Source organism: Dysidea avara, chromosome 9 (genome assembly GCF_963678975.1).
Source record: "Dysidea avara chromosome 9, odDysAvar1.4, whole genome shotgun sequence".
Lineage (NCBI taxonomy): Eukaryota > Metazoa > Porifera > Demospongiae > Dictyoceratida > Dysideidae > Dysidea > Dysidea avara.
In genome coordinates this window covers 13,407,053-13,426,949 of record NC_089280.1, presented here as the reverse complement: position 1 = coordinate 13,426,949, position 19,897 = coordinate 13,407,053, and the positions used below count along the sequence as shown (strand labels likewise).

The 19,897-nt window shown below is 40.7% G+C and overlaps 2 protein-coding genes across 3 annotated transcripts; one reads left to right on the top strand and one right to left on the bottom strand.

Moving 5' to 3' along the window:
* The first annotated feature begins 6,078 nt into the window (after positions 1–6,078).
* On the top strand, positions 6,079–8,077 carry LOC136265884 (uncharacterized). Of its 2 annotated transcripts, XM_066060824.1 has the most exons (2): positions 6,079–6,194; positions 6,244–8,077. In XM_066060824.1, the coding sequence occupies exon 2, from the start codon at positions 6,263–6,265 to the stop codon at positions 8,072–8,074; it is 1,812 nt and encodes a 603-aa protein (XP_065916896.1). In that variant the 5' UTR covers positions 6,079–6,194; positions 6,244–6,262; the 3' UTR covers positions 8,075–8,077. The 2 variants fall into 2 exon arrangements, with proteins under 2 accessions (XP_065916896.1, XP_065916895.1); XM_066060823.1 differs by having other exon boundaries at positions 6,084–8,077.
* An 8,752-nt stretch (positions 8,078–16,829) lies between these two features.
* LOC136267498 (uncharacterized) lies at positions 16,830–19,157 on the bottom strand. Its single transcript, XM_066062666.1, has 2 exons — positions 18,042–19,157; positions 16,830–16,892 (listed from the first exon to the last, which is right to left on the bottom strand). The coding sequence occupies exons 1-2, from the start codon at positions 19,155–19,157 to the stop codon at positions 16,830–16,832; spliced, it is 1,179 nt and encodes a 392-aa protein (XP_065918738.1).
* Positions 19,158–19,897: the final 740 nt, after the last annotated feature.

The following is a 19,897-nucleotide window of genomic DNA, read 5'->3' as shown; positions in this document are numbered from 1 at the left end:
CTGGTGGTATCCGTATTACTCAAAGTGAAAAATGAGGTAGGGTTGATGTCATAGTAACCATTCAATATCTTGTAGGTCTCAATTAGATCTCCCCTTTGACGTCTACAATACAGTGAATATAAACCAAGTCTCTCTAGACGAGTTTCGTATGATAAATCAAATAAACTAGGTAATAACTTGGTGGCACGTCTCTGTACTTTCTCTAGGAGATCAATATCTTTCGCCAAGTAAGGGCTCCAGACCTGGATGCAATACTCCAAGTGAGGTCTGACATACATTTTGTACAAAAAAGTCAACAAGTCAACAGAAAAAAGTTTGAAGGACCTTCTTAGCAAACCAAGAACTTGCATAGCTTTTGCTGCAGCCTTACGACACTGTAGAGATGGTTTCAAGTCTTCAGTGCACCAAATACCAAGATCTTTTTCTTCTTGCACTTCTGTGATTTCAAAGGGTAAGTTGGTGGAACTGTCCAGCATAGAGTAGGTGAATGGAGCAGAGTTACCAATCCGCATCAGCTTACATTTAGCTATATTGAACCGAAGCAACCATGTGTGAGACCACTGCAACAATCGGTCAACATCACTTTGCAGCCTGAGGTGATCGTCAAAGCTCTGAATAACAGAATAAATTTTTGTATCATCAGCAAACATTCTTACATTACTTTCAATAAGGTCTGGAATGTCATTAACATATAATATAAACAACAAGGGTCCTAAAACAGACCCCTGGGGGACTCCACTCACCACCTGAGCCCAAGACGACAAGTGACCATTCAACACAACTCTCTGGAAGCGGTTGGAAAGAAAGTTTGATAGCCACAAAGACAAATTACCACGAACACCAAATGCTTCCAACTTGGAGATCAATCTATGATGAGGTACAGAATCAAATGCCTTACTGTAGTCTAGAAATATGACATCAATGCCAAATCCTTGATCCAAAGCAGAAGTCCACTCTTCAAAAGTTGATAACAAGTTAGTAAAACAGGACTTCCTGTTAACAAAACCGTGTTGCTCACCATTAAGTATGCCTTGCCCATCAAGAAAGGTTACCAATTCAGAATGTATAATAGATTCCAGGATCTTAACAACTAAAGATGTCAAACTAATTGGCCTGTAGTTGGAAGCTTGGTTTCTTTGACCCTTTTTAAAAACAGGAACAACGTGTGCCTGTTTCCACTCATCAGGGAGGACACCACTAGATAAGGATTGAGAATACAGAATGGTTAAAGGTACATAAAGTGTGTTAGCACAAGCTTTTAAGACGTAAGAATGTATACCATCTGGACCAGGAGCTTTGTTAACCTTGAGCTCAAGTAGCTTCTGAAGAACTGTTGACTCTGTTATGTCAATATCACAAATACTATCTTCAGACACAAAGGAGGGAACAGGCATACTAGATAAATTTTCTTTGGTAAATGTTGACTCAAAGAATTGGTTTAGGGTTTCAGTCACCTCCTGGTCATCAGCAGTGAGAGAACCATCACTCTTTATCAATGGGCCAATACTAGGTCTAATCTTCTGTTTAGACTTAATGTAACTGTACAGTGCTTTTGGATTAGAACGAAGCTTGTCTAACAGGGACCGTTCATAAGAATTTCTAGCAGATCGTATCTTACATTTGACATCATTGCGTGTTGCTGCATAGGTGGCAAACCGCTTAGAGCAATGAGCTGAAAATCGGTGTATAGCTGGAATAATCGTTATAGAAAGTCCTTGCAGTAGTACAGAAGAATCGGAGTACAAACCACTAAGTTATGATTCGAAAGCCAACTCCGTGTGGCAAATGCGAGATCGAGATACTCTAATAGAACAGTCACCCTAATAGAGCATTCTATTTACTCCATTATAGAATTCTATTACATCACAAGTTATTCTGTAGCCGGGGAGTTCAGCTGCAAACAGTTATCTCCACAATGCGCCATCAGAAATTAAAGAACACGTCTACAAACAGTTGCTCCTATACCATCATTAGAATACTGCTCATGCATGTGCAGCCATCTGCATGGGACCCCTATCATCACACTAGTATTAGTAAACTAGAAATGATTCAACACCGCGCTGCTCGTTTCGTTTTAAACCGGCAAACCCTGGCACAGATCTAACCAAAACCATGATAGCATCACAGACATGTTAACCAGTCTTGAATGGCCTACACTTCAAAACAGAAGAACAATTGCTAGACTCACCTTCCTATTCAAGATTGTCAGGAACTTACTAGCAATAGCTATACCTGATCATTGCTTACCGTCACCAACTTCAGTGTCCTACACCCGTGCTCAACATCCTCTCAAGCTAACTCAATTCCACTGCACTACATCTTACCACATGTATCTACCACAGCACACCAAAATAGTTATTTTTCAAAAACAATTAATGATTGGAACGGTCAACCGGCTCTTTACCAGTAGATCTTATTGAAGTTGCAGATGCTGACATTTTTAGAACCGGACTACAATCATTATTGTAATTGTGTTGCATGTATTTGGGCAAATCTGAGCACACCAGCAGGGCTGACTGCTCAGTAATAATAATAATAATCATAATAATCAACATAGCACTTATCGTACGCCTCGCCGGGCCTTAATTAATCCGGGTCAGTGCATGGGTCATCCGGGTCAGCAGTAGTGACTCGGTTTCAACGCTGTTTTGCACACATTGACTGACAGCATAGGATACATTCAAAGAAAATCGCATTTCCTTGAACTAGCTATACCGCAATAAAAATTATCTCACTTTCTGTTTCAGCATATTATGGTTTCAGTTTATACAAGTGCTAAAAATAGCCATTACATTGCAGAGCAAGATAAATAAGTAACCACAATACATGCACAATAATTAGCTACAACTCTATACTAAGAAGGGGTTTGATCTCAATTGCCATGAAGCATATAATATATAGCTGTGTCACGGTATATACTTTACATGAATGTACTAGCAAGAGTTCATATATTTAATTAATTCTTGGTACTATATAGTTTGCATATAACATGAATATTTTCAGTGATTATAAGGAAGAACCGAAGGAGTAAACCCTGGAATGCTAAAATTTTAAAGTTTTATATATTTTATTATGAAGATTACAATTAGTTATGCATAGATATATTGTGGGTGGGACTTCATATAGAGCATGCATGGCAGATACAATCATCAGAATCCATATACCAGAGGTCATACATTTAAGCTATTTAAACATTTTTCAAGAACAGATGCCAGGAAATATTTTTTTACAAGAAGAATTGTTGAACCATGCATGGAATAATTTACCCCAAGAAGTAGTATGTGCAGCATCAGTTTATGATTTTAAGAAATTGATTGACCAGTATTCATCTAACACTATGTATAAATGTATGTAATTAGTTTACTTGTACTTTTTTACCTGTTGATCAGGTGTAACAGGCTGTTTAGCCTTATAAATTACCTGTAATAAATACTACTACTATACTACTACTACTACTAATGATAATAATAATGTTACATTTCTACCATCTTCAGCTAATTACATATAATAGACTGGGCCTGCAAAAACAGGGCATGTGGGCACAAACTACACCACGTCACTCTACAGGTCATATCTCAGTGCTGGAACAGGATATATGTATTTTGTTACTTGCATCATAAAGCCAATTAAATCCGTACTAGATGTTCAAAATTGTATTGCCATAGCATACTGGTACAAAAAGTTATGAGTGATGAAAGTTTGAAAAAGTAAGCAAAAATCATGTGCCCACATGCCCTATTTCGCAGGCCCGGTCACATTTACTGCTACTATTGTTATATGGTGAATAGCCACAGGCATTATGAAAGATCCTACGGATTAAAAAAACAACTTGATATAAAAGTACGCTTATTATACTTTACTACCACCACCCTGGCAGTAAAGTATAATAAGTGTATGTAAAATAATTGTAGCTATTGTTTTTTAATCCGTAGGATCTTTCATAATGCCTGTGCATGGCTATTCACCAAAACAATAGTAGCAGTATATGTATCTGGATTTGCAAAAAGGTATCTTTTTCACACATTTTGCATACCAGAAAACAACATTTGACTCTTTGTACTGATTAACTTCTCATAATATCAAAATGCATTCAGATATTTCAGGCAATTATAAGCCATGATGAAAGTTAAAAAGTTATGCAACTTCAAAGTTCAAAATATGGGCCAAATTTTGTGTGTGAAAAGGAACCTTTTCACAAATCTGGAAACATATGTTTTGTCATTGCATGTGGCAGAATTTTGAGCTGAACATAGTAGAAATATAACATTCCAATGAATGTAGGAGCCACACCCACAATATATTTATGCATAACTAATTGTTCTAGTGCATAAATTATATATAATCTTCATATAAACAAGTTTTAAAATTTTAGCATTCTAGGGTTTACTTCAAGGGATCCAACACCAGTGAAACAAGATATTATATCTTGCAACATAGCCATGTTGGAAAATCCTTACAATGGCAGGAAAAGAAAGGCCAAGGATACTTGAGAAATAGTTTGGATTGATTGCAGAGATCCTTCTTGTAGTGTTCTTCGTTAATGTGCAATGGGCTGAAACAAAAGTGTACAATGGCCACTTCACTGTTTCAGTAATTGATAGTTGGAGCATGTGTTCAGATGAAACAATAATCCTAGGCCTGGTGCCAAGAGTATAGAATAGTGTTCTCTGAACTATTATGAACCCTTGCTGGTGTCATTCTTTCTTCTAATGCAGTATGCACAGGTTCACCAGTCATCTTGTTACAAAAAAAGAAGTACAATTAAGGGAAAACTTTTAAAAAGTAGTGTAAAAAGGGAGGTTGCCTACACATGAAGACTGACATTTAATCCCTATATAATTCATTGTAGGGATTGAATGTCCACTAGTATATCTTAATGTGTAGGCAGTCTCCCTTAATTGCTTCACTGCTTTTCTTTGGTCCCTTAATTTTTCTTTGTATGTACTTGTAAGAAAAATAAGCATCACTGAGACAATAATACTGAAGTCATGGGATCACTGTATGGAATAAATCAACCAGGATTGTGGTTATAATATTTGAATAAAGCCACAGATCACTATTTTCTAGTTGTCGGCAAACTAAGTTGAGAGTTTGTGTGGGTCTACTTAATGTTACTACAATCCTTGTCCAGGATCCCTAATTGTTTCGTGTCACGCCGAGCAATCCCTATTCTTTATTTTCAATAATATAGTTAGCTAAGTAAACTACTGTAGATCCTGTATACTATATATAGCACATGTTGCTGTCAGACCTTCAGTGCTGGTCACTGTAAAACATTATAGCTATTAATAGCTAACAATAATAATAATATATATGTGACTGGATTTTGGAAAAATGATCCAAATCGCATGTTAGAAGTTAGTGGCTGATATGTAGCAAAATCAACAGAAATAATGTCTGGCCAACATTATCAGGCTGTCCACCAGTAAACCACTGATTCTTGCCAAGCCAGGTCCTTCACAAGACCTGAAACTGCCATTTGAGCACTCCACACCATCCAGAAAAGATGTCTGTTAAAACCAGCCTCGAGTAGTTTGAGTAGTACTGAGGGTCAAAACTAGTAGTACGATATAGTGTAGCTAATGGAGGTGTTAGTTTGATTTTGCCCTGATGTACGATTTGGATTGATTTTGTAAAATCTGGTCACATAAAATGTACTTGGTTAAATGCCGTGGCTTTTATTACCGCAGTATTAGTAAAAAAATTGATGTGGTAACTATTCAAACTTGACCACTACTTGATGCTGGGAAAGCAACGCTAATTTATGCTTTATTTTCGAAGTGATTGTGGCACCACTCAAGTTCAGCTACTATTGAAGGTACAGCATAGATCCAAGGAAATATAGTTTATCTCACTAGTGTGGTTTATTTTGATTGATATAAAGAAATTAAGAAAGTGTATTTTTTGGAAAGTAATATGACATTCAAATTTGTATTACATAATAGTGCTAAAAATAGACTCAGAGTGTGAATGAATTCTAAGTATTTTGACATCATATATAATGACAGAATGTTACTACTTTTAGTGCAGGTAGTTGAATATAAATATCTACAGTAACAATTAATTGTAGCAATCCATATTGCATACAACCATGTTTACTAGAAGGTTGCAGCATCCTCTGCCTCAAGTTGAGGAGGGACCTTTTAAATCAGACCATGATTATGAAAATGATATGGCGACAGCATTTAAAAAAGGTGGTGATGTGAATCTGTGGGCTAAGGGAGAAATATTTTATTCATTTAGCACAAGTGTAACCTATAAAATGAAGGAAGCCATACTCAAGGCTATTATGGATTTCCAAGACAAAACACCTGTCTTGTGGACCTATACTTACACCTGCAATGCCGAATATTATGTCAAGTTTGTGGAGACCTCAAGTGGAAGCTCATCATTTGTTGGTTGTATCAGAGCTGATCAAGAAATAAAGATTGACAGTAAAGCACCATATGGAACTATTTTACATGAAATGTGCCATGCCTTGGGAATGGAGCATGAACACTGTCGTTCTGATAGAAATGATTATGTAAATTGCTATCGAGTTATTCATTTGCAAGATGGTAGGATCGAGCATAGGAGTATAGATGAGGACAACAATGTAAACTATGCAATGGTAGGCACTCCTATGTTGGGAAAATACGATTACGAGTCTTTGATGCACTACCCTCAGATAGATTCTGGTGATAAGAGCGATATTAAACTGATGATCATAGATGAAAAAAAGAGACACGTAGCTGGGCAAAGAATAGGCTTCAGTAATATAGATTTGGAAAAAATTGATAAAATGTATGGGAAAGAGGTATGTACTTTTGACAGGTTTGGTGAGAACTATCGTTCAATAAGAGTATATTTCCAATGCATTACATGTTGGGGAAGCGAGTCAAATTATGGGTGCTGTACCTATTGCGCATACAAGTGTCACAAACCACACAATCATGAAACCAAAAGGTGTAAAACGAATGAACAAATAAAATTTGTGTGTGACTGTGGAAGAAACAGACATGCAGTTCCGATGTGTACTTTATTGTCTACTGGTGCTAAGCCTGTAAAACAGACCTGGTACCACTGCCATGATTGTTTCAAAAATCCTAGAAAAGGATGCTGTTACGCTTGTTCACAAACATGTCATAAATCACACAAAGTAACAAAAATGGGAACTACTTCATCTAAATGTGATTGCGGAATCGAATTTGAGTGCAAATTTTCAAGTCAAATGGAATGTCTTTGTACAGAGACAACATGTGCCTACGATCGCTTTAAAGAAATCTACCGGAGTGCACCTTACTTTGAATGTTACACATGCTGGGGCCCTGATTCTAACTATGGATGTTGTACATTCTGTGCAAATGATCACCACAGAGGCCACAAACTTAAAAAAATGTCCAGTGCTCGATTTGTATGTGACTGTGGAAGATACAGACACAGAAATCCAATGTGTACAATTTTATCCACAGGCCCCAAACCAGTAAAACAAAATTGGTATCATTGCAATGATTGCTTTACCAATCCAAAACTTGGCTGTTGTTATGGTTGTTACCTACACTGTCACAAATTTCATTCAGTATACAAAATGGGTAATGCATCTTCCACATGTGACTGTGGGGGTACTTTAATTTGCAATTTTTCTCCAACTATGGATAAGTTTAGTACTCGAGATATGTGCAGTTATGATCGCTTTAAAGATCGCCATATGCAAATGGAATGGTATGAATGTTATACCTGCTGGGGAGGAGAGTCCAACTATGGTTGCTGTACCTTTTGTATTATAAATCACCACAAAGGACACACCACCGTCAAGCATGAAGTTACACCATCAATAAATTTCTATTGTGACTGTGGCAAAAATAAACACAGAAAACCAATTTGTACAAGAGTGTCATCAGATAAACAGTATGTTAAACAACCATGGTATCTATGCTTAGACTGTTTTCAAGAAGCAGATGAAGGATGTTGTTATGCCTGTGCTAAAAACTGCCATGCCGGGCATAGAGTTTACTTTAAGTATCTTTCTCAAGGAGCTTATTGTGACTGCGGCCTGGATTATTGCAAAGCTAAATGCAAAATTAACAACACATGAAAATACACAGATTGTAACCTTTATTGAAATATGGTGCACTTGTAATGTTACAATATTATTTACATGCATTCATACAGACAATAATAAATATATTATCAAATCATAATTTCTGTGAAGATAATGCAAATGCATATAATACCTATAAAGACACTGGATTTTGATAAGAGTTGGTTCCAATCCATGAAAATGTCCCCCTCAAATCAAAATTTGCAGCTCAATAACTATATTTTTGGCAGGTGGTCAGGTTGTTTAATCACGTGATCCCCTCTCAACGCAGGTCGGTGACAAGCACGTAGCTGCTATTGCGTTTTCGAGCCTTTGTTGTAATCTGTATGGCTCGATGTAGGATTTTTGGCCCCTGCAGCTAACGCGAGCCTATCTGGACGAGAGTTCCATAGCCCGTGCTGTGGAGAAGGATCTGACCTTTCACTTTATTCCTTGTTTATTAGGAGTAAGGGAGTATGTGGTGGAGTTCGTAGAACGGGGTTGGGAGTGGTGGGGCACTTTTACGCACGACGAGTTGAAGTTCGATCACACGAGCCAACAAATGGCGCCTTCTGCATCACGTGCGTAACTGGCTGGAGGCGTGCGTGATTCTTTTTGTGCTAACCACAGTTAAGCTATTAACCTCCATTTAGCACATATTTATCGAATCACGTATTGTGGTTGTTGGTGGTATTAAGTATTCATCGAAATACATTTAGTAGATGCTGGTGGTATCACCATTAACTATATTTTTGGCAGGTGGTCAGGTTGTTTAATCACGTGATCCCCTCTCAATGCAGGTCGGTGACAAGCACGCAGCTGCTATTGCGTTTTCGCGCCTTTGTTGTAATCTGTATGGCTTGATGTAGGATTTTTGGCCCCTGCAGCTAACTCAAGCCTATCTGGACGAGAGTTCCATAGCCCAAAGAAAGCCCATAATGGGGTAGCAGGGGGTTCTAAGTGGCTAGTTGGATTAGTTTAAACCTTGTCAAAAATGATCATCTTGTTTGAGCTTGGTTTTCCTATCGCCCAGATGAGGTCTTGTCACCTTTGATAGACACTGTTAAGCATTAGCACCATAGGGTTAGCACGTGTGTCTGCCTATTCGTGGCTACCTGGCCACCTCTATGTAAGCCGTGCCGGCAGCGCAGTTTAGGAGCTGCAAATTGCTATTGGTTGTTGATACTGGCCGGTATAGAAAGGAATCTATTTCAAACGTTAAGTGAGTGATGTATCAGTGCCATGCCCTGGTCTGGCGAGCAATCAGCTGTCAGACTACCCCAGCTTCATCGATACTTAGCTGCGTGACACTACAGCCTTTGTTTGACTGAAGTTTTATGGTCATAGTTATGACTTATGCTAAAACTGCTTGCTATAGGTGTGTCACCAGCGTGGTGCAAAGTTGGCAGTAGCTGTAGCTATAGCTTGTTATTAATCTATAATGTACATGTGTATGCCAGTGCGTTTTAGTGGCTGCATGGCCTGTTGGATTTTAGCACTGTAGTCATGTGATGACCTAGCTGATGTGCAGTTGCGCTCTGTCCCCAGCTCGCAGTGCAGTCATAGTGAGTAATATTGGCTCACCCATTTGTGCACTCTTGACACAATCATAATTGACGTGTTCCCCGTATCCGGAGAATTGAGGCACAGCCCAGTCTGATGTGTCTATGTGTCACTAATCTGATACTGCTTAGGCAATCTCACATCTCTATTTATAGTGTAGGTATGTGTGTTAAACATGCCTGGTGTGATTTCAATAAACTAGTGCATGATACCGCTGGCATGTGGTAATGATCAAATACCTTAGTACAACTTTGTCTTGTTGCCTGAAGTAGTGCTACTAGATCTAGACTCACTCGGTAGCTTTGTTCGGTGGTCACCATAGCTGTTATAGTGTGCTGCTTATCTGTCACATCCTGACTAGCTGGATATAGAATATTCTAGTCTGTTTTTTTTTGATTGCTAGGAGTTCTAGTCAAGGTGTTCCCAGCAAGTGAGCTGTACTAGTCGCAGCTGGTCATCTTGATTATTGATTATTGATTTAGCTGATATGTGTGTACTGTACATGTGCTACTGAACATCGCTGCCACATCTAGCTACAGCAAATAATGTAGTCTGGTGCTAACGCTCAAGTTGATGACTGACTACACTGTGCTGGTTACTTAGCAGGTATGGTCATATGCTCTTGGTGTAGCTGAAGTGTGCTTAAACTGTGGCCACAGCTGCTGCAAGTCCTGCCATTTAGTGGTAGTGATTAGCTGATGTGTCACTGTAGCATGCTACAAATGTAGCTGTCTTGTCATTCAGTTAAGTGCAGTAACTGATATGCTACTGTATAAGCAACTGAGTAGCCATTTTGTATACTGCCATCGATGTTGTCATGTATATATCTGTAGTGAACTGTGCTATACCACTGTATAACTGTCAAATATACTGCAAATGACACTGTCAGGTGCTACCGTTATAGCTGATGCAGGAACTAGGCCTTTATGATCAGTGTGGGTGCACATGTCTTTAGAGCACATGGTTGGACATGCTAAGTATGAAAGATTTTGCAGAGACCAAAGCCCAACCTCATGCGATTGCTATGGCCACTGTACTGCATTACTGACATAGTTGTCTCACCCACTGTGACTGATACTGATCGTGATGCAGTCAGGTGAGAAAGCTCATAGCTGCTCTGTACTGTTACTATCTGTAAGATCTGTCAATGGTGCAGGTACACATAACGCAACTAATGTGTAGCGGCAATCGTGATGTGGTCAGGATTATCTATCCTGGCATGGCTGTTACGTCTGCAACTAATGTGTCAGGTGTTTTCAGTATGCAGTTGAAATTCCTAACACTTCTGCTGTACATTATTCGTAGCAATCTATCTGATGTGTGGATGTAGGATCATGACAAAGCCAGATGTCACATCTATTACGATTGATGCAGTCAGATGTAACAATATACCTGATATATGTGACTGCACAGTGCTACTGATGTAGCTGTCGTGTCCACTGAAGCTGTAATTGATGTAGTGAGGGTGTGTGGCTACGCTAGTGATATCGATGTTTCTGCTACCTCCATTGTAATTGATATAGTCTGATGCTAACAGTATAGACTGTACAGTGCTACTGGTGTAGCCGTCCTGATCATGATGCAGTCAGGTGATGATATAGCTGATGTGTAGCTGCCCTGCTGAAGTTTCTACCACCTCCGCTGTGACGTGTTCCTATGTAACAATATAGCTGATGTGTGGCTGTTGCTACAGTGCATGGTAATAATGTATAGCAGTACTGTGGCTGTCCCATTTTTCTTTTTTTTTTTTTTACCACTGATGTAGTCAGAAGCTAACAATATAATGACTGTACAGTGTTGTTGACGTAGCAACTACAGCTGATACATGCAGTATAGCTGTCGTGTAAATGTGTGATGACAAGAGGTCACGTTCCCTGTGATTGATAGTCAGGTAGATGATGTATGATTGTACTGTGATACCAACATAGTTATCACATTAATTTTACTAGAATTGATGTTGCATCATTCATGTTTGAGAGCTACCAATGTAGCCCATATTTGAGTACTATGGATGTAGCCCACGTTTACTGATGTAGCTCATGGTTGAGTGCTATCGACATAGCTCATGTTTGAGTGTTACTGGCATAGCTCATGTGTGATTGCTACAGACATCACTCATGTTTGAGAGCTGCCAACTTACCTCATCTGAGTGCTACTGACATAGCTCATGTATGGCTGCAACTAATGTAGTTCATGTCTTGTGCAGCTCGTGTTTGAGTGCTACCAGCTTACCTCTTTTGAGTGCTACAGACTTACATAGCTCATGTCTGGGAGCTCCTGTCTGGGTACTATCAATATAGCTCATGTCTGAGTGTTACCAATGTAGTTTATGTTTGAGCATCAGCGATGTAGCTCATGTAAGCATGTTTGAGTACTACCAACATGGCTCATGATCATGTCCACATAATGCTAATGATATAGCTCATGTTTGAGTATTACTGACATAGCCCATGTTTGAGTGTTACATGGATGTAGATCATGTTTGAGTGCTACCAACACAGCTCATGTCTGAGTGCTACTGATGTAGCTCATGTTACCAGCTTACCTCTTTTGAGTGCTATGTACCAAGTAGCTCATGTCTGAGTGCTACTAATATAGCTCATGTTTGAGTGCTACCAAACATCGCTCATGTCTGAAATTGAGTGCTACTGATGTTCGTAGCTCATGTTTGCATGCTACTGATGTAGCTCATGTTTGAGTACTACTGATGTAGCTCATGTTTGAGTTTGAGTGCTACCAACATAGCTCATGTCTGAGTGTAGTAGCCCGTGTTACCGACTTGTATAATTACCTCTTTTGAGTGCTACTGACATAGCTCCTGTCTGAGTGCTATTGGTATAGCTAATGTTTGAGTGCTACTGACTGCTCATGTTTATGTGCTACCAAGATAGCTCATGTCTGATACTGAGTGCTACTGATGTTTGTAGCTCATGTTTGCTTGCTACTGACAGCTCGTGTTTGAATGCTACCAGCGTACCTCTTTTGAGTGCTACTGATGTAGCTCATGTTTGAGTGCTACTCACTCTTGAGTGTTTGCAATGTAGCTCATGTTTTGAGTGCTACTGATGTAGTTCATGCTTGAGTGCTACCAATATGTTTATGGTGGAGTTCTACTGTTGTAACTCATGTTTGAGTGCTACCGACATAGCTCATGATCATGTGTGAAAGCTTTTAACTTACCACATTAATTATGGGTGCTACCGATGTAGCTCATGTCTGGGCACTACCAATGTAGCTCATGTCTGAGTGCTACTGACGTATAGTAGTTCATGTTTACGTGCTACCGACATAACTCGTATTGTGAGATGTAGACTCATGTTTGAGTACCAACTTACCTCATTTGGGTGCTAGCAACGTAGCTCATTTCTGGGTGCTATAGCTGCTCATGTCTGGCTACTAGTGATGTAGCTCATGTCTGAGTGCAACTGACAGCTCATTTTGGGTGTTACCAACATATTGAGTGCTACCAATGTAACTCAGATTTGGGTACTACCAATGTTGCTCATGATCATGTTTGAGAACTGCTGACATAGCTCGTTTGAGTGCTATACCATCTTAACTCATGTTTCAGTGCTGCTGACATAGCTCATGTGTGAGTGCTACCAATGTAGCTCATGTTTGAGTGCTACCGGCGTAGCTTATGCTGTGTGAGTGCTACCGACATGGCTCACGTTGTGAGATGTAGCTCATGTTTGAGTACCAACTTGAGTGCTACCAACATAGCTCATGTCTGGCTACAGCTACTGATGTAGCTCATGTCTGGGTGCTACTGACAGCTCATGTCTGGGTGTTACTGACATATTGAGTGCTACCGATGTCACTCAGGTTATTACCGACGTACCTCATGTTTGAGTGCTACCGATGTAGTTCATATGTGACTGCTACCAATGTATTTTTCTACAGTTGTGACTCATGTTTGAGTGCTACCGACATAGCTCATGTGTAACTTACCACATTTGAGTGCTACCGATGTAGCTCATGTATGGGTGCTACCGACGTAGCTCATGTCTGGGTATTACCAATGTAGCTTATGTCTGAGTGCTACTGATGTATAGTAGTTCAGTTTGAGTGCTACTGACATAGCACATGTTTAAGTGCTACTGACATAGCACATGTTTAAGTGCTACTGACATAGCTCATACTGTGAGATGTAGCTCATGTTTCAGTACCAACTTACCTCATTAGAGTGCTACCAACATAGCTCATCTCTGGGTGCTATACGTGTCTGGCTACTAGTGATGTAGTTCATGTCTGGGTGTTACTGACATATTGAGTGCTGCTGATGTAACTCAGGTTTGGGTACTACCGACGTAGCTCATGTTTGACTGCTACTGACATAGCTCATGTTTGCAACACAGCTATAGTGTTTGACTGAGTGCTACCAATGTAGCTCATGTTTGAGTGCTACCGTTGTAGCTCATGTGTGAGTGCTACCAACATGGCCCACATTGTGAGATATAGCTGATGTTTGAGTACCAACTTACCTCATTTGAGCGCTACCAACATCGTTCATGTCTGAGTGCTACTGACAGATCGTGTCTGGGTGTTAATAATAAATTGAATGCTACTGACAGCTCAAGTCTAGGTGTTAATGACATATTGAGTGCTACTGATGTAGCTCATGTGTGAGTGCTGCCAATGTAGCTGATGTTTGAGTGCTACTACCAATTAATGTAGCTGATGTATGAGTGCTACCAACGTAGCTGGTGCAAGTGCTACCAACGTAGCTGGTGCGAGTGCTACTGATGTTAGGCATTCCAGCCCGATTTTTAAATTTTGGAAAAATGGACTTTTTATATGCTCAACAGATAGAGTATTGATTGCCGATCTCAGAAATATATAGTTTGTTGGGTTGTAATTAACTACTTTGGCATGCACAGTGCTTTAAAACTGAAAAAAGGTACATTTTTTCTCCGGGGCTCCCCATACATTTTAAAGAGAAAAAAGGCACAATTGAATCAGGAAGCCATCTAGCAATCTGGACTGTCTTGAAACTGCAATTGCTTCTAGCTGCAAGTTTGTACATATAATGAGAGTAACTTCAGATGTTATCGGATCTCAGCGATCTTTGTATGCTGTGTAATGAGCAAATATGTTTCACCTACTGCACACTTCTCAATACAATGGTGCATACCCACAGGCAAGAGGCTATCTCAAGTAAGTAAAAACACCAAGTTAACAACTTATAAAGGTAAACAACTAAAGTGGAGGTGCCACAAAGATGCAACAATACCTAAGGTGGAGTTGTGGTTTCAATTACAGCATTGTTATGCTGACTTTGAAGTGGTTTGTATTTTTGAGGCTGATGACACAGCCATCAGAAAACTGCTCTGGAGCTGAAAATCGCTAACCCGAGCAAAGTAACTACGTACTTTAAAGTAAGCAACAGTGACTACCTTCCACCCGACACTACGTTTTTTAAAGTTTTAAAGTATTCTACATACATTACAAGGCTTGAAAAGATTACAAAACAACACAAAACTTACTTATATGAAACGCGCACGACAAAACTAAGATTTTCATGATGATCATCGTGTGGACAAACCCCATAGCGATTTTCATCCTCATTGGAGCTCGGACTACGGAGCAATCCCAAGTTAAACGCGAGTTGTTGTTTTGTGCCAGGGTTCTATTGGGGAATATACGGAGAATTTTTTAATTAAAAAATCTCGGATACTGGAATGCCTACTGATGTTTGAGTGCTGCCAACGTAGCTGATGTTTGAGTGCTACTGAAGTAACTGATGTGAGTGCTACCGACGTAGCTGATGTGAGTGCTACCGACGTAGCTGATGTTTGAGTGCTACCGACGTAGCTGGTGTTTGAGTGCTACTGAAGTAGCTGATGTTTGAGAGCTACTGACGTAGCTGATGTTTGAGAGCTACTGACGTAGCTGATGTGAGTGCTACTGAAGTAGCTGATGTTTGAGTGCTACCGACGTAGCTAATGTGAGTGCTACCGACGTAGCTGATATGAGTGCTACCGACGTAGCTGATGTTTGAGTGCTACTGATGTAGCTGCCAATCCACCTGTCCCCAACTGAACCAGGCCTAGCTATCATTCCCCTTTTCCCTCCCTCCTAGGGGCTATACTTTAAAATGTGGAATCCAACCAGCTTAATTTGCGGTCAACCAATCCATAAATTCCTTTCAAAAGAAAATTCCAGCAACCTTACCCTAAAAAGGCCAGGTACCCTCTACGCCTACCTCCAGGATGTACTATATTTCACTCCCTTCCTGTGTGAAGGGAGGAGAATGAGTATAAAATCGATGACTGGTTGGTGGGGACTTCCGGTGGTAGGTGATAACTCACTCGGCGAGACGATACTGGAGCATCTACCGATAGAATCAGTTGTGATCTGTGTGTGCCACCGCGGCTAGAGCACTATTGATCAAACTAGTGCCGGAAACTTTCTTGAGAATCTTCCTGGTCACATTCTGACGGTTATCACTGTGGTTCGCGGGGTAAAAGTAGAAGTTGATACCCTATTATTCATCACGATATCATTCCGTTTGAGGTAGAGATGAAATATCATCGCTCTCCGTCTCACACTTTTACGCACGACGAGTTGAAGTTCGATCACACGAGCCAACAAATGGCGCCTTCTGCATCACGTAACTGGCTGGAGGCGTGCGTGATTCTTTTTGTGCTAACCACAGCTAAGCTATTAACCTCCATTATAACTCAAGTTACTTTACTTATAAATGTAGCGCGTTACTTAAGTTATATAATGGAGGTTAATAGCTTAACTGTGGTTAGCACAAAAAGAATCACGCACGCCTCCAGCCAGCTACGCACGTGATGCAGAAGGCGCCATTTGCTGGCTCGTGTGATCGAACTTCAACTCGTCGTGCGTAAAAGTGCCAGCGGTATCATGCACTAGTTTATTGAAATCACACCAGGCATGGTTAACACACATACCTACAATATAAATAGAGATGTGAGATTGCCTAAGCAGTATCAGATTAGTGACACATAGACACATCAGACTGGGATGTGCCTCAATTCTCCGGATACGGGGAACACGTCAATTATGATTGTGTCAAGAGTGCACAAATAGGTGAGCCAATATTACTCATTATGACTGCATTGCGAGCTGGGGACAGAGCGCAACTGCACATCAGCTAGGTCATCACATGACTACAGTGCAAAAATCCAACAGGCCATGCAGCCACTAAACGCACTTGCATACACACGTACATTATAGATTAATAACAAGCTATAGCTACGGCTACTGATACTGCCAACTTTGCACCACGCTGGTGACACACCTATAGCAAGCAGTCTTAGCATAACTGAGTCATAACTATGACCATAAAACTTCAATCAAACAAAGCCTGTAGTGTCACGCAGCTAAGTATCGATGAAGCTGGGGTAGTCCGCTGACAGTGGATTGCTCGCCAAACCAGGGCATGGCACTGATACAACATCACTCACTTAACGTTTTGAAATAGATTCCTTTCTATACCGGCCCGGCAGTATCAACAACCAATAGCAATTTGCAGCTCCTAAACTGCGCTGCTGGCACGGTTTACATAGAGGTGGCCAGGTAGCCATGAATAGGCAGACACACATGCTAACCCTATGGCGCTAACGCTTAACAGTGCCTATCAAAGGCGACGACCTCGTCTGGGCGATAGGAAAACCAAGCTCAAACAAGATGATCATTTTTGACAAGGTTTAAACTACTCCAACTAGCCACTTAGAACCCCCTACTACCCCATTATGGGCTTTCTTTGGGCTATGGAACTCTCGTCCAGATAGGCTCGAGTTAGCTGCAGGGGCCAAAAATCCTACATCGAGCCATACAGATTACAACAAAGGCTCGAAAACAGCTACAGACGATTTCGGAATCTATGCAACACAGGAAGTCAATGGAAACGTGAGCTTGTTACGTATTTCGGCACCTTTTCAAAGCAGATGGATCACGTTTTCGGTTTTCGCTTGACGGTTTTTGTTGCAAAGATCGCGCAATCGTCTGTACGTGCTTGTCACCGACCTGCGTTGATAGGGGATCACGTGCACCTGATCACGTGATTAAACAACCTGACCACCTGCCAAGAGAGAGAACCATCATTGACAATTGTGATGAAAAGATGTACAACAAAACAAATAGGCATGTGAAACCTCGGACAGCATGCGAACACAAAAAGTAGAGGACTACACTGTGGGCATGGCAAGGTAAAACAACAACAACAAAAAAGACTAATTACTGTAATTACAAAAATAAAACTGTCTAATTTGTGCACCACTCTGTACAGTTTCGTGCTAGAAAAATTCTCTGAGGCAGAGATACTGGCAGAGGCAGCAGCATCTAACCATTCCTTAATAATGTGCTTCGAAATCCTTATATCAGCTTGAACGAAGTTTAACAAACTAGATAAATTCTTGATGGAAGACACTTGAAAATGACCAAGTACCGTGATTTCAATGGTGTCATAATAGTTAGCAATATTTAGGCGATCAAATTCAGCCAACAGCTGTAGATACTCAGTTTTGCTCTGCTTCCTATTGCGAGCAGACTGGATGTGATGGATGGAGTCCAGAGGGCATGTTAGTTCCAACAGAGTGATGGAAGAACTCTGGGAATTATATATTACAATGTCTGGACGGTAGGATGTAATAAGGAGACTCATCGGAATTGTAGACTGTGGAGAATTGTCGGCATGGAAATTAGGTATATCAGCAAACACTTTAACAAATGGGATGTCAGCAAATGCTTCAGAAAGTTTAGTGGCCAAAACACGAAGAACCTGATCATGACGGTAGGTATACCGCTGTTGATTTAATGCTGCAGGGCAGCTACTTAAAACATGAGCAGTTGTTGGGCGCCGTGAGTCACAAAGCAAACACTTCGCTTCACATAGGATGGACCATCTCTGTAAATTCACAGCGGTGGGTAGAGTGTCAGATGCTGCACGAAGGAGGAATGACAATTGACCGGGGTGGAATCCCTTCAGTAGCCTGTTCCAAGTTTTACAGGAGCTCTCTAGTTCAGCGGAACTCTCAAACTTTGACTGAACAGTTAGTGACTGTAAATGATCTTTGCATTGAGCTTTGATGGAATCTGACAACTGGTGCTTAGCCTTAATATATAACGACCGAGCTGATGGGAAGGCAGATAATTGTTTTTGAGCAATCGACAGGATGGAATAGTCATTGTCTTGGATTTGTAGAGCAACATTCCCAAGACGCAAATGGAGGTTAAGTTCCTGGAGCCGCAAGTCAGAGGAGGCACTGACACAGGCTAGCAAACTTAGTTTTGCCTCCCTGGAGACATGAGAAATACTAGGACAACAAACACCTGGGTAGTACAGAATAACTCGTGTAGCACTCCGGGGCAAATTCAGCCATTTCTTCAGAAACCGTGTGGCAATAGATTCTAACTTGGAGATGGTCCCCCTGGAGACAGCATCAACACACAAATGAAACCGTGTCAGTGAGAGAATATAGTTCCGGTAAATCCACAGTTTGTACTCACCACGGATGGGGAGTGAGTCAGATGCAGAAAGTAGGTCAGTAAGATGGCTTATCATACGCTTGCCTGCAGCTTTCTTGGTAGCACTCAAAGAGACATCAATTAACTTTCCTAAAAATTTGGTTTGGCCAAATATAGTTAATACACAGCTTCTAATAGTTCTTGCGCGACAACAAAAACAAGCAAAATCACGTGCATAGGATTTCGACCAAATGGACCAATCAAATCAATTTATTTTTGAACTTCAAACTAGAATTACCACACGTGACTTCCGCTTTAAATTTGTCGACGCGCAAGAACTATTAGAACCTGTGTAGTGATACTACCAGCATCTACTAAATGTAATTCGATGAATACTTAACACCACCAACAACCACAATACGTGATTCAATAAATATGTGCTAAATGGAGGTTAATAGCTTAACTGTGGTTAGCACAAAAAGAATCACGCACGCCTCCAGCCAGCTACGCACGTGATGCAGAAGGCGCCATTTGCTGGCTCGTGTGATCGAACTTCAACTCGTCGTGCGTAAAAGTGCCCCACCACTCCCAACCCCGTTCTACGAATTCCACCACATACTCCCTTACTCCTAATAAACAAGGAATAAGGTGAAAGGTCAGATCCTTCTCCACAGCACGGGCTATGGAACTCTCGTCCAGATAGGCTCGAGTTAGCTGCAGGGGCCAAAAATCCTACATCGAGCTATACAGATTACAACAAAGGCTCGAAAACGCAATAGCAGCTACGTGCTTGTCACCGACCTGCGTTGAGAGGGGATCACGTGCACCTGATCACGT